General features: G+C 46.0%; 1 protein-coding gene across 1 annotated transcript in view; it reads left to right on the plus strand.

Annotated features, from left to right (window-relative positions):
* The window catches only part of LOC109834969, a 21125-nt gene extending 10264 nt beyond the window's left edge, over window positions 1-10861 (plus strand). The window contains exons 7-13 of the mRNA XM_020402976.1: window positions 6054-8699; window positions 8782-8955; window positions 9052-9111; window positions 9185-9382; window positions 9461-9709; window positions 9786-9935; window positions 10006-10861. Coding sequence (XP_020258565.1) covers window positions 6054-8699; window positions 8782-8955; window positions 9052-9111; window positions 9185-9382; window positions 9461-9709; window positions 9786-9935; window positions 10006-10748 — 4220 coding nt within the window. The 3' untranslated portion in view covers window positions 10749-10861. The remainder of the gene's footprint in view (window positions 1-6053; window positions 8700-8781; window positions 8956-9051; window positions 9112-9184; window positions 9383-9460; window positions 9710-9785; window positions 9936-10005) is intronic.

The raw sequence follows: 12014 nt of genomic DNA on the forward strand, positions 1-12014 counted from the left end.
CACTATTGTAGGCATCTAAAAATGCTTATAGGTTACCGCACATAGCTCGAGACAAAGTGAAGACAATGAACGTCATCATCCGAGTCAAGAAAGATTATCTGAGTGACCCACACGCTTGTCGGCTAGCTCCATGTGCCGTAAAGAAGCTAACGAGCACTATTGTAGGCATCTAAAAATGCTTATAGGTTACCGCACATAGCTCGAGACAAAGTGAAGACAATGAACGTCATCATCCGAGTCAAGAAAGATTATCTGAGTGACCCACACGCTTGTCGGCTAGCTCCATGTGCCGTAAAGAAGCTAACGAGCGTATAAATCAAGTTAGCGAAGCGTAAAAGTTAACAAGATGACCAAATACACAAAACGGTAGAAAGTACAAGTCTGAGAAAGTCGGGAAACACCGAAAAGCTCAAAAAAGCTCGAAACTCACGTGACGCACGGGTCACCACTTGGTGACCCGCGCTCATGCGGGTCACCAATTGGTGACCCGCACCCGCAGCCCGGTGACCTGCGGCCGAGCGGGTCACCGCTTGGTGACCCACGCACGCACGGGTCACCTTGGTCTGTCCCACGCCCAGAACTGCCCATAGCGTCAAAAACACGTTTTAGGCTGTTTCGATCGGTTTCTTCAGTTCCAGAACCTCTCTAACTGTTTAGATATCATATCTAAATGTGGATAGGTCGTTATTGACTGAAGATAAGGTCAAATCTCTCATTCTCATTCAAATAACCGCATCCGAGGATCTATAAATACAAGCCTAGGGCCCCCATTCTTAGGGAGTGAATTATAATCAAAGAGGGCAAGGTGCTGTTGAATTACAGAGCCAAGAGCCATGAATTTCAGAAAGGGTTAGCTAGATCTTAGTGATTTTCTGTGCATAAAGAGTGTATTTCGAGTGATCTGAGACTCGTTCCACGTTTCCTCCGGATCAAACTTAGTTTTAATCTCGAGAAGAGTCGTAATCTCGCTTGGTCGAGATTATCACTTCAGCAATTACTTCCTTTATAAAGTAAGAGCTTTTGATAATCACTCTATCAACCAGATCTGATCCGTGATGGTCCACGGACTAACGTGTATCTGGCACAGGCAAAGTTCCCTCGCAAGCAATAGGAAATAAATTGTTGTTGTGTGTTGTTTGAAGGAATTGTAATATTTATATTTTCATTGTATAAGAAGATCTTATAAAAAGATTAACTTTTTATTTATTTAAGTTTATTGTAACGACTAAAGTTGTAATAGATTCAAGATAATGAAAATAGCAATTTCTGACCCAAACACGCTGGCGACCACAGTGGGAGCCAACAGTCTTTCTACGAAGGCTGATGTATCACAACCTCGAATCCGGATCTCGGTTGACGTAGAGGTCGAGTACGAGCTCAACCAGGCTAAGTTCGAGGAGTATCTGTCGTCCTCCTCCTCCAGATTCTCAACACCTTGCAACCCTAAGAAGATCAATGCCCCCATTGTCGTTGCGGTCATACCTTCCAACATCCCTACGGCTAAAGCTTCAGATCTAAACTCCTCAATCAAGGAGATAACCGATGGATTCGCGATAACCCTATCAAAGAGGGCACACCAAAGGTAACGCCAACGCCTCACGCGCCAATTCGCCAAGGCTTTGAAGCCTTTTGATGGGATCTGCTACGATGCAGATCTGAAACTCATAAGGCACAAAGTGTTCCAGCAGCGAGCAAATACCCCCTCCTCCAAATCATTAAAAAGTGAATGGATACAAGTCAAAAGGACTCATTTAACTCTTGAGGAACGCATCCAGAAACGCCATGCACTGCTTGCGCACGGATGAATTCTTGCGCAAAAGGCACAAAAGATGTAGAAGAAGGACATAGCTAAGAAACAACCAATACGACATCAAACTTAGAGGCCAAAGTCCGAAACGACAGTCAAAATAACGACAAAGCACGGGTCACACCAAGGTGACCCGAACAGCAGCGGGTCACCACGAGGTGACCCGACAGGTTGCGGGTCACCCATAGATGACCCGGCCCCGACAGCTTGCGGGTCACCCATAGATGACCCGGCCATTAGCGAGTGACCCTAATGTGACCTGGCCAAGTGCGAGTCACCCCAAGGTGACCCACGCCTGGGCCGAGCCAGTAGGTGTCCCGCACCTATTTTCTGACTCCGGTGAATTCCGTTCCTGTTTCGACTGATCTCGTACCTTCGGTGAAGTCCCACGACAACACAGACTTACCCCGATTCAAAATGATAATGGTGGAACGCCTAGGTCCTTTGCATGAGGATCAATGCAGAGTTTTGGTCAAAGAACGCTTGGGCCCAGTAAAGGAACCCCGAGCAACTCATCAAGGTAGGGGTCGCACACACCCTCACAACAACTTGGAGCCTTCTCATAAAGGAAAATTTCTAGTAACCGACTACCTCGGACTGTGTGTCAAAGTCCAAGAGCCCGTTGAGGTCCCGTGCTCACAAAGGCGTAGCTCAAAACATGCGACTCTTAAGAGCGGTAACAATACATCAAATTCTCAGAAGGAAACATTTTCGTCTGACGACGACGATGTTATGCCTGGGAAGTCATGCCAACACACGATAGGTTGCTTCGGTAATTATGCCGATGAGTTGTACTATCGGGCTGGGGGTACGAATAGATCTCGAAAGAGAGATACCCGGGAGATGGACTCTCATTGTCCGTGTGCCAAACTTATCAGGACTGTATTATCAGCGTGTAGCTACCCCAGGACCGCTTCATAGAGGGTCTTAGTATTTGAAAGGATCTACACTGAAGCGTCGAAGCCCAAATCAAGGCATTTTCACAAAAGAAGATCGGTCGTTCAAGATGATGAACTCTCAGAAGTTACTATCAACATGGTCAATAAGGAAAAGTCATCAATTGTTTCAAGTGGTTCTATCCCTGACTTTTCTCTAGGAAGAATAATCAATTCAGGAATAGCCCAACTAATGTCTCAACTCCAGCTAGAAGCTGTCGAACCAAAACAATCCGCAGTCACGATTAACATGGATGATAAGGGAAAGTCGACTCGACCTTCTAGTTCAGACCCCCTCATATCGTATCGTCTAACTCAGCTACACGCAGGGACTACTAGACGTAGGGACTATCTGAGGATGAATAGAGGATTATCCTCAGATGATGAAGCATCAGATGCTAACTCTTCAGTCGCTTTTCAATCCGCAGTCACGATTAACATGGATGATAAGGGAAAGTCGACTCGACCTTCTAGTTCAGACCCCCTCATATCGTATCGTCTAACTCAGCTACACGCAGGGACTACTAGACGTAGGGACTATCTGAGGATGAATAGAGGATTATCCTCAGATGATGAAGCATCAGATGCCAACTCTGTAGTCACTTCAGACGCTACTGTATCCAGTCCCGGACAAGCTCGGGAAGTGTTCATGATTAATACCAAGCAAATGACCAAAATCATTGAGGATGCTTTGGCTAAGCAAAAAGAGGACTTCAAGTTCGAATTGGAAATAACCATGATACGGATGAAGGAAGAGCATGACCAACAGATTCAGACTCTGTCCAATCAACTTGGTGAATCTAGTCGTCGAATAATTGCTAACCAAGCAGGTAGTGATTCAGATGTGGATGAACAACTTAATGCCGATAACCCTCCCATTGACTAGAATGCTGAGGGTGACCCCATTGAAGACAACGACGTTGGGGGTTGTTTTCAGCGAAAGTTGTTTCCATTGCAGATTCCATTAAAACTTCGATCGTTTACAAAGAATTACAATGAAAATAAAAGAAAATACAACTCTCGAGAAAATAACACAGAAATTGTTTATCAACTCCTGCTTTTGTGGGACTTTGCCTGTGCCGGGAATGCTTTAGTTCGTGGACCACCGATTCGTAGATCGAGAGGTTGTTTAAGGATCTCTCCTTCGTTTATCGAAGTAAAGATTTGAAAACGAATATCTTATCGATGTAAGATGTCCGTTCTTCCAAAGATCAAGTCTGAGCTTAGATCTCTAGGATTCACCAAATGATGCTTGTCAGAGGGTGAAAATTCTCTCTTTCTTTCTCAAAATCACCAAAGACTCAAGTATCTTCTGCTCCAAAAATGCTCTCTGTCCTTTAATTCGTGCCTAGGGAGGTATTTATAGGGCTCTCAGTGCACCACAGTTGAAACGGAGGCGAAATAACTGACTGGCCGTTTTCTCTTTGGCCGCTGCAGTCTACACTGCCGCGGCTATTGGCGCGGCAGTATAGGCTGCCGCGGCCAAAGAGACGGTTATGAGCACGTTCCATCGTGCTCAAAACCACTCTCCCACGAACTTTAACCACCTTTTTCGTGGTTTAACCGCTTTTCCACGTCAGCACACGTTCTATCTTTGATATGCTGCCACGTGGACTTCAAAAAATCATCAAATAACTGTCTTATAACTGCCACGTCATCCTCTTATAACAACCGCGACACTATAGGCCGCCGCGCCTAAGCCGCGGCACCTTGGTCTGCCGCGCCATAGCCGCGGCGCCTTGGTCTGCCGCGCTATAGCCGCGGCGCCTTGGTCTGCTGCGCCTTAGCCACGACGCTTTGGATTGCCGCGCCTAAGCCGCGACACCATTGGCTGCAGCGCCACAGTGCTGTCTGATGACGTGTATATCGTTCTTCTATGTTGTCTTGCATGGTGTTTGAATGTCTATAAGCATTTTTGACGCCTACAGATACCCCCTCCAAAGTATCTCAGACTCATCATTTCTTTTAGAGAGGAGTCTGGGACACTTTGGATATGATAGGCTTTCCCTGCAATTTCTCCAGTTCTTTGTTGAGGAAATTGCGTAGAATGGTCTGTGAATGGCTTCAATCCTTGACTTCTTTATCTCTTAGTCTACTCAATGCTTTGTAGAATAGCTAAGATTCCTCCGGTGCTGCGTTTATCGCGTGCCCGTCGTCGAAGTCTTGAATCAGAACTGTTGTTGAAGAATGGAGAAATAGTTTATACTCATATGCTCTATTGGAGTGTTCGGGAAACAGTTTAACCTCATGTACCCGTTGGGAGGTTCAAGGAGATGCAGTTTATACTCATATACTCATCGGAGTGTTCAGATGTGTATTCCAAATACAGCAAGAGATGTATGTGTTCAAACGTCGAAGAATTATCGTGCATGCACAGTATTTATACATGCCAGAGTGAACCATGGTGTGTTAGCTGCCGCGGCAGCTTACACTGTCGCGCTTTAGCGCGGCAACATAGACTGTCGCGCTCGAGCGCGACAGTGTCGAGTGCCGCGCAGCGCTTCGGCCAGTCAGATTATAACTCTGACGTTTGGGCTTCTTCGGGTCACCTTTCCCCGCCTCTTTGAGTTCGAAACCTCTTCCAAAACCCTATAAAAGGATTTTTTCTGGTTTTTCCCCTTTCCACCTCTTCATCTTTGCGTTTGCTCAAACAAAACCTAGGGTTTTAAGATCTAGGGTTTAGGGTTTTTTCCTGATTTCGAGCCTTTTCTCCGGTCTTTTCATCTTCCAGCCTTTGTTCACTTTGATCCTTGGTAAGACCGCACCCTTAGGTTGTGTTGTGGAGTTTGATTTTGGTATCTTATTTGGGATTTTACCAAAACCCTAATTATTTTTGTTTCTTAGACAGTTTTCATCATGTCTCCGAAGAAATCTCGTGTTTCGAAGGGGAAATCAACAGCACCAACTCCTGATGAGGTCGAGACCGCCATTCCTTCTCTGGGGGGTAAGCTTCTTCAACTTCTCTTCGTCTGAAATTATTGATTTTGTGCATATAACCTCGTTTGTCTCCGTTGAGAGGCATTCGGGAAGAGTTGACATCCCCCACCGAGGGGATTGACGCTTCAAAACACATACCTTGTTCAATCAAGGCATGTACCACAGTTAAGACACGGGTATTCGTCGAACTCGTGTCTTTTCAATATCAAAGGCCGCTGCTCAGTTACCGCGGCAACTCGTGCTGTCGCGCCTGAACGCGACAGTGTATGCTGCCGCGGTAACGCGCGACGGCCACATCTGTCGCGGCTGCTTAGTGCGGGTTTTCTCGCCTGTTAGCCTTTTTGGTCCAACTGTTTTCCAACCTTTCTTTGCAGTCCCCTTTCCTTCTGTGGCCTTCTCTGATAGAGAGGATCCAGGTCAAAGCGGTACTCTTCATGCCTCTTTCAACGGCGACTTCTTGGTTAGAGAAGCCCGCCAGTTTAGTGAGGGTCGTGATAATAGTATTCCAGAGTTGGTTCGTGAGGGAGGTCGTCGTACCCTGCGCGCTCTTTTGACTGATTCACCCCTAACTCCAATTCGAGATTCTACTGAACCGTTGAAGAAGACTGATTATCTGTTCGGAGATTCGGTAGAAGATCCAGACAAACTTTGCCTTGGCTCTGAAATCTGGTTGAATGAACATGAAGGTTCTTTTTTATTCCTTCCTCCATTCCCTCGACAGTACTCCCTTCTGCAATTGAGGAATTTGGCTGTTTCGAGGGAAATGACGTGGCGCTTGACAGAAGACCATGAGCACGTTCATTGTGGCTACATTGGTAAAGACATTAGCGCTCCTGGCTCTGTCGGTAGGCCTGATGTTCGTGGTCTTCACCCTGGTATATTTGGACCAGATGGTGGGCCCCAAAACGAACTGATGATAAGGGCCAACACCGTAAAGAATAGGCTCGCTCGGGTTGGTCGAGAACTTCCCATTCCAAGATTCAGGTGTTATGGATGGGTTCATTCTCTTCCTGACAAATGGTGGGCTAGGATGACCAAATACGTACTCCATCGTTGGGATCAGGAGTTGCGGGATTTGGGATTATATGCTCCAATCCGAGCTAGTATGCATGGTCTCCCAGTGAGTGCAGATCATTTTATGGCTTTGTTCGAGTCTTATATTCCGGAGACCAATACCTTTCTTACCAAGTATGGGGAATTAGGGCTTCCGCTCCACGAAATGATGAAGGTATCCGGATTGCCATTGGGGAATACTCCTTACCAAGAATATTTTCCTAATAATCGTCAGTTGATGAAAATGAAGAAGGCCTGCTCTCCTGCTTATGACATCCTCTGGGAGTTAACTTGTCATTATCAGATAGCGATAGCCAAGATTGAAGTGAAGAGTAAGAAGGCGGCTCGAGTCAGTTTAAAACAGTTCGCCGACTACCTATTTCAGAACCTTGAGAGCCCGACCGGTGAAGAAGTCTGTGAATCACCGATTCTGACCCCTTCTGACGTCAACCAGCTAATCACGAAGATTAATGCTCAGTCTTACAGAACTGAGTCATCTGAAGGTGGTTTTCTTAAGGGCACCAAGTTCAACACTTTCTTGTGGCAAGCCACAAAGAGAATGAAGCCTGCAACTCTTCTTTCCGGTTATCTGGCCATTTGGCTAAAGAGATGTGTAGTGCCGCATCAGTCTTCTGAGGCGCTTCCTCTTGAAGTTCTCTTTCCCGCCGTGCAACTAGTTGTCAGAGGCAGGTTATCTCTTCTTTCTGCTATGATTGCTGACCTCCATAGCGGTTTGCGTAACCTAGCCAACACCTTTACCAAAGTGGGTGCCGAGCCTTCAACTAAGATTCCTTTGTCGAGCGTCGAATTTCCGTACACCTATTTGATGGCGTGGCTAGTTCTCCATCGATCGGACATGATGTCAGCGCCTGATGCGTCTGATCCAGAAATCCCCTTGCTGCAGCTCTTAGAAGGATGTAAGTGGTTATATCCTTCCCGACCATGGACTGACCGTGTGAGGCAATTCAAGAATGCCAAATGCTGGGAATTCTATAAGTGTTTCCCTCGGTTTTCTGGTGCCTATAATGACACGCTTGTTGACGAGGAAATGCCTGGGGCTAACAGGACCTCTCTCGATACGGGTAGTTTTCATTGGCTCATGAACATTCGCCCAGGCTATAATGTTTTTCGATCGAAGAACATTTGCAGGATTGAGCCTTATTTTCCTTGCCGTTTTGCGCGACAATTCGGCTACGATCAATTGTATATCGGGAATCCCAATAAATGGTTGATAAACTGCGGAGGCCTTATTGATGGGGTACGTGCCTGGTTCTGGAATGTTGCTGGCTGTACCGGAGCTCGATTTAGTTTGCCTGTCGCTGAGCCTGGTCTTTACTTAACCTTCCTCTACTGCCGGTGGATTTTAGCCGCCAATACTCCTCTTGCGAAGAAGAAGCTCCACGAACTGGAATCCGAGGCTGTAGTTCGGAGAATTGTATCAAAAAAAGGAAAGGAGCCCGCTACGTCTTCTCGTAAAGGAAAACAGGTAGCTGATTCCGAAGAGAGCGACGACTTCGAGACATCCAGCGAAGAGGATGAGACCCGAGGCGACGCAGAGGGTGATGTACCTTTGTCTCCCGTGGCTCACAGGACTCGTCGAGCTTCTTCGCCCAAATTACCCGGTGCTCCTTCAAAAGGTATACAAATGAAGGAAAAGAACATTCCCCTGTCGTCCTCCAACAAGATGACCTTGAGATGGCTTTCTCAGGAGGGAGAGGCAGAAGAAGAGGAAGAAGAGGTTGCCCCGCTTATTAACAGGAAAAGATCTCGGCTTACTGCTCCTTCTGAGGTTCAACCTCAGCCGACTCAAGGAACCGAATTACGTACCAAGTTTCGACATGAAAGCTCCGAGGTTCCTCGAGATTCTCGTGCCTCGAAGAGGATTAAAAAGACGGCTCATCGGGAACGCCAACTTTCTCCGTTATTTGAGGAGAAGTTTACTCAGGATCTTCCAGTTGATGAAAGGGGTAAAGTTTCATCTTCATCTCCTTTCTGTTATCTTATTTCTTTTTTGAATAAGGCGTCGCATTTATTCTTTTATCATTGCAGTTGAATCAGAAGAGGAAGGGGAAATCGTGCCCAAGCCTTCTTCTCCGGGTTTAATGGATGTTGATGAATCTAGCTTCACTGAACAAGTGCACAAGGCTATGAACGAGGAACCCCTTCATATGGACATTGTTCCTCCTCCAGCCACCACATCGACCTCGCCAACCGCAGATACAGGTACTGATGTTTTCTCCTTTGGGGGACATTTTCGGAAGATAAGTGAATCAGAACGTGTTCCTCTCCTACTAACTTGTGCGCTTTATCTTCTTTTAGTTAAACTAAAGGAGGTGAGTGCGGGTAGTAGCGCTGCTAATCCCGCAACTATTGTTGAAGGTAATCTCACTTTATTTGTTTTGATTCTTTGATAGTTCTTGTATATGTGTTGACGAGTTCTTCTGTTTAACAGACATCACAGTCGACGAACCGGGAGATATCGAACTTACCCATGATATGGGTATCGGAGATTTCGATGAGCGAGACTTCGATCTTGACATTTCTGAAGATGTACACCAGGAGATCTCCGATATACTATCAAATCCGGTTCCATCCGCTACTGCAGGACCAACTACTCGAGTTGATTCAGCTGAAGCAGATGCATCAAAAGGTATACCCTTTTAGACTCCAGTTTTCAACTGTACTTTCATCTGTTATTGTTCTTGAAGGACTGAAATAAGAATTTTAGACGTAGGACCAACTAACGAAGTTGATGCGTCTACCGTCATCGGTGAATGTGATCAACCTGAAGGTCTGGGTTTCTTACTCTTGGCAAGTCCCCCAGCTGAAGTTGAACCACCAGTCACTGCTCCCCCGACTTCCGCTATTGTCGAAGCTGAACCTGTTGTGCTTTCTGCTCCGACTCTAGTGGATCATGAAGTAGGAGGGTCAAAGGATACAGCGGGAGAACAACCCCCTGCCGCTTCGACTCAGCTTGGTACGTTTTGTCTAATCGTGCTTTGAAGTTGGATTAATACTTGCGGAGTGATCATTCATCCTTTTCTCGTTGACAGAACTTGTTCCTCAAGATTTTGTCGCTTTGGATCCGAAGCCATCAGGTGTTTCAGGTGAACAACCGTCTCCTATAGTAACTCAACCGACGATCGTTATTCCTGAACAGATCCCTGTTGTTATAGAATCTGCTCTGACCTCAACAAGCCAAGGTAACTCGGTCGTGAATTCTTCCAGCGAGCGTACATATTCTTGTACTTAACTTATTTGTTCTCTTTGCAGCTATTTCTTCTTCATTGTCCGAGCGGATTCAAGTTTTATTGGCAGATGAAGATCCGGACAAAGCTGCCCTCTGTGTTGACGTCCAAAGCTTCGTTCATTTCTTAAACGCCATGGTCGATCGGATTCTTCTTAAAGGTTCACCATTTGAACTTTTCAGGAAGTCTCTCGATCGCCATGTATCAGGAATTAAAGAACAGGGGTGCACCGAATTATCTAACTCCATAGAAGCTTATTTGGTCGATCTTAAACAACACATTGAACAGTTACAGAACTTTCGAGTTGATGGCGCACCTTCTTACATCGCTTCCGAAATGGACCTGAGGCTACAAGCATGGCGTGATTCTCAGAAATCCGCTGAATCCGAACTTCAAACACTGAAGACTCGCATTGATCAACTCCGGGTGAGTGCTGCCAAGAAAGCTCAAATCAAGGTAGACCTGTATCGTGATTTGGAATCACGTCGGACAGAGGTAGCCCAGTTAGAGAAACGACTTGCCGAAGCTAAGGATGCTTGCGAATTTTTGGAGTCTGATCTAGCAGAAGTAACTCAAGCTGAGGTGGATATACTCCGGCAACTTAATTTCCAGAACAAGACTTTTGATGACAAAGAACAAGAGGTTGCCAGAATTCAAAGTATCGATGAAAGAAAATTTAAAGCCAAACTGATACCTGAGCTCGAATTGGCTTACGCGACAAAGCTTTCTAAATTAGAAGATGAATTCCGTCATTACAAATTATTGTAATTTTGAAAACATGCATCTTTTCTTTTGTGCTGCTTTGCTTGAACTCTTTTGGTTAATACAATGAACTTTTCTTTTTTATTGAGATTTTATTATGATTACTCATTCTTGTTTAGAATAAATAGTCATAATACTTATAGGATTTTTGGCAAATCCTCAGCCATCAACGGATTTGATATGCCTTTACCAACTACCGTTTGAGTCGGGCTAGTATGTGAATTATCTAAGTCCGTTTCACATATAACGTTGCGCTAAAAGAATTAAACTCTTTTAGGCTTTGAACTATCATATTGAATATGTAGGCTACATGTGTTAGCTCTCGAGGAGCGAATCCAGAAGCGCCGCGCCTTGCGTGCGCACGCCCGAGCCCTGGTCCAAAAAGCACGAGAAATGCTAAAGGGAGAGACCGTTAAGAGATCGCCGAAATCCGAACGAGTTTGGATGCCGAAGGCCAAAACAACGCCTAAGGTAATAGCAGGTAATATTGCTCTCCAACCTTCGTCAATTTCAGGTCCCGAACCTTCGGTAAAGCCCCACCTCAGCGTGGATCTCCCCAAATTCAAGAATCCTCTGAACAACCGTATCGACGCTCTACCCGAGAATCGAGGAAAAGCGCTTGTCAAGGAAAGCTGGGGATCGTTGAAGGAGCCTCGAGCCAACATCCAGACTGGGGGTCGTACACGATCTCCTAACAAATCGATCTTTGCAACAACCAGCTCGACGGTGCGTGCAAAAGACCAAGAGCCCGTTAAGGTTTCACCCTCACAAAAAAGTGAATCCAAACGTGCGACTCTTGCGGAGGCCAACAAGGCAATGTTTACTCAGAAGAAGACGCGTCGAACAAACGAACGCGTTATACCTGAGAACCCATGTGAGCAGCCGATAGGTTATTCCGACCACAACGTCGTATCAGGCTGGGGGTGTGGATGAATCTCGAAAGAGAAACACCCGGGAAGCGGATTCTCACTGTCCGTGTACCAAACTTATCAGGGCAGTATTATCAGCTTGTAGCTGCCCCAAGACCGCTCCACAGAGGGTCTCGATATTCGAAGGAATCTCCGATGGAACGACAAAGCCCAAATCAAGGCGTTCCTACCAAAAAGGATTGATTGCTCGAGATGATGAACCCCTAGAAGTTACCATCAGCATGGTCAACAAGGGAAAGTCCCCAATCATTTCAGGTGATTCCGACTCTAGTTCCTCTTTGGAAAGCAGGGTCGATGCGGGAATAGCTCAGCTTCAGCTAGAAGCCGTCAGATATAACAATGA

Source organism: Asparagus officinalis, chromosome 3 (assembly GCF_001876935.1).
Source record: "Asparagus officinalis chromosome 3, Aspof.V1, whole genome shotgun sequence".
Taxonomy (NCBI): Eukaryota; Viridiplantae; Streptophyta; class Magnoliopsida; order Asparagales; family Asparagaceae; genus Asparagus; species Asparagus officinalis.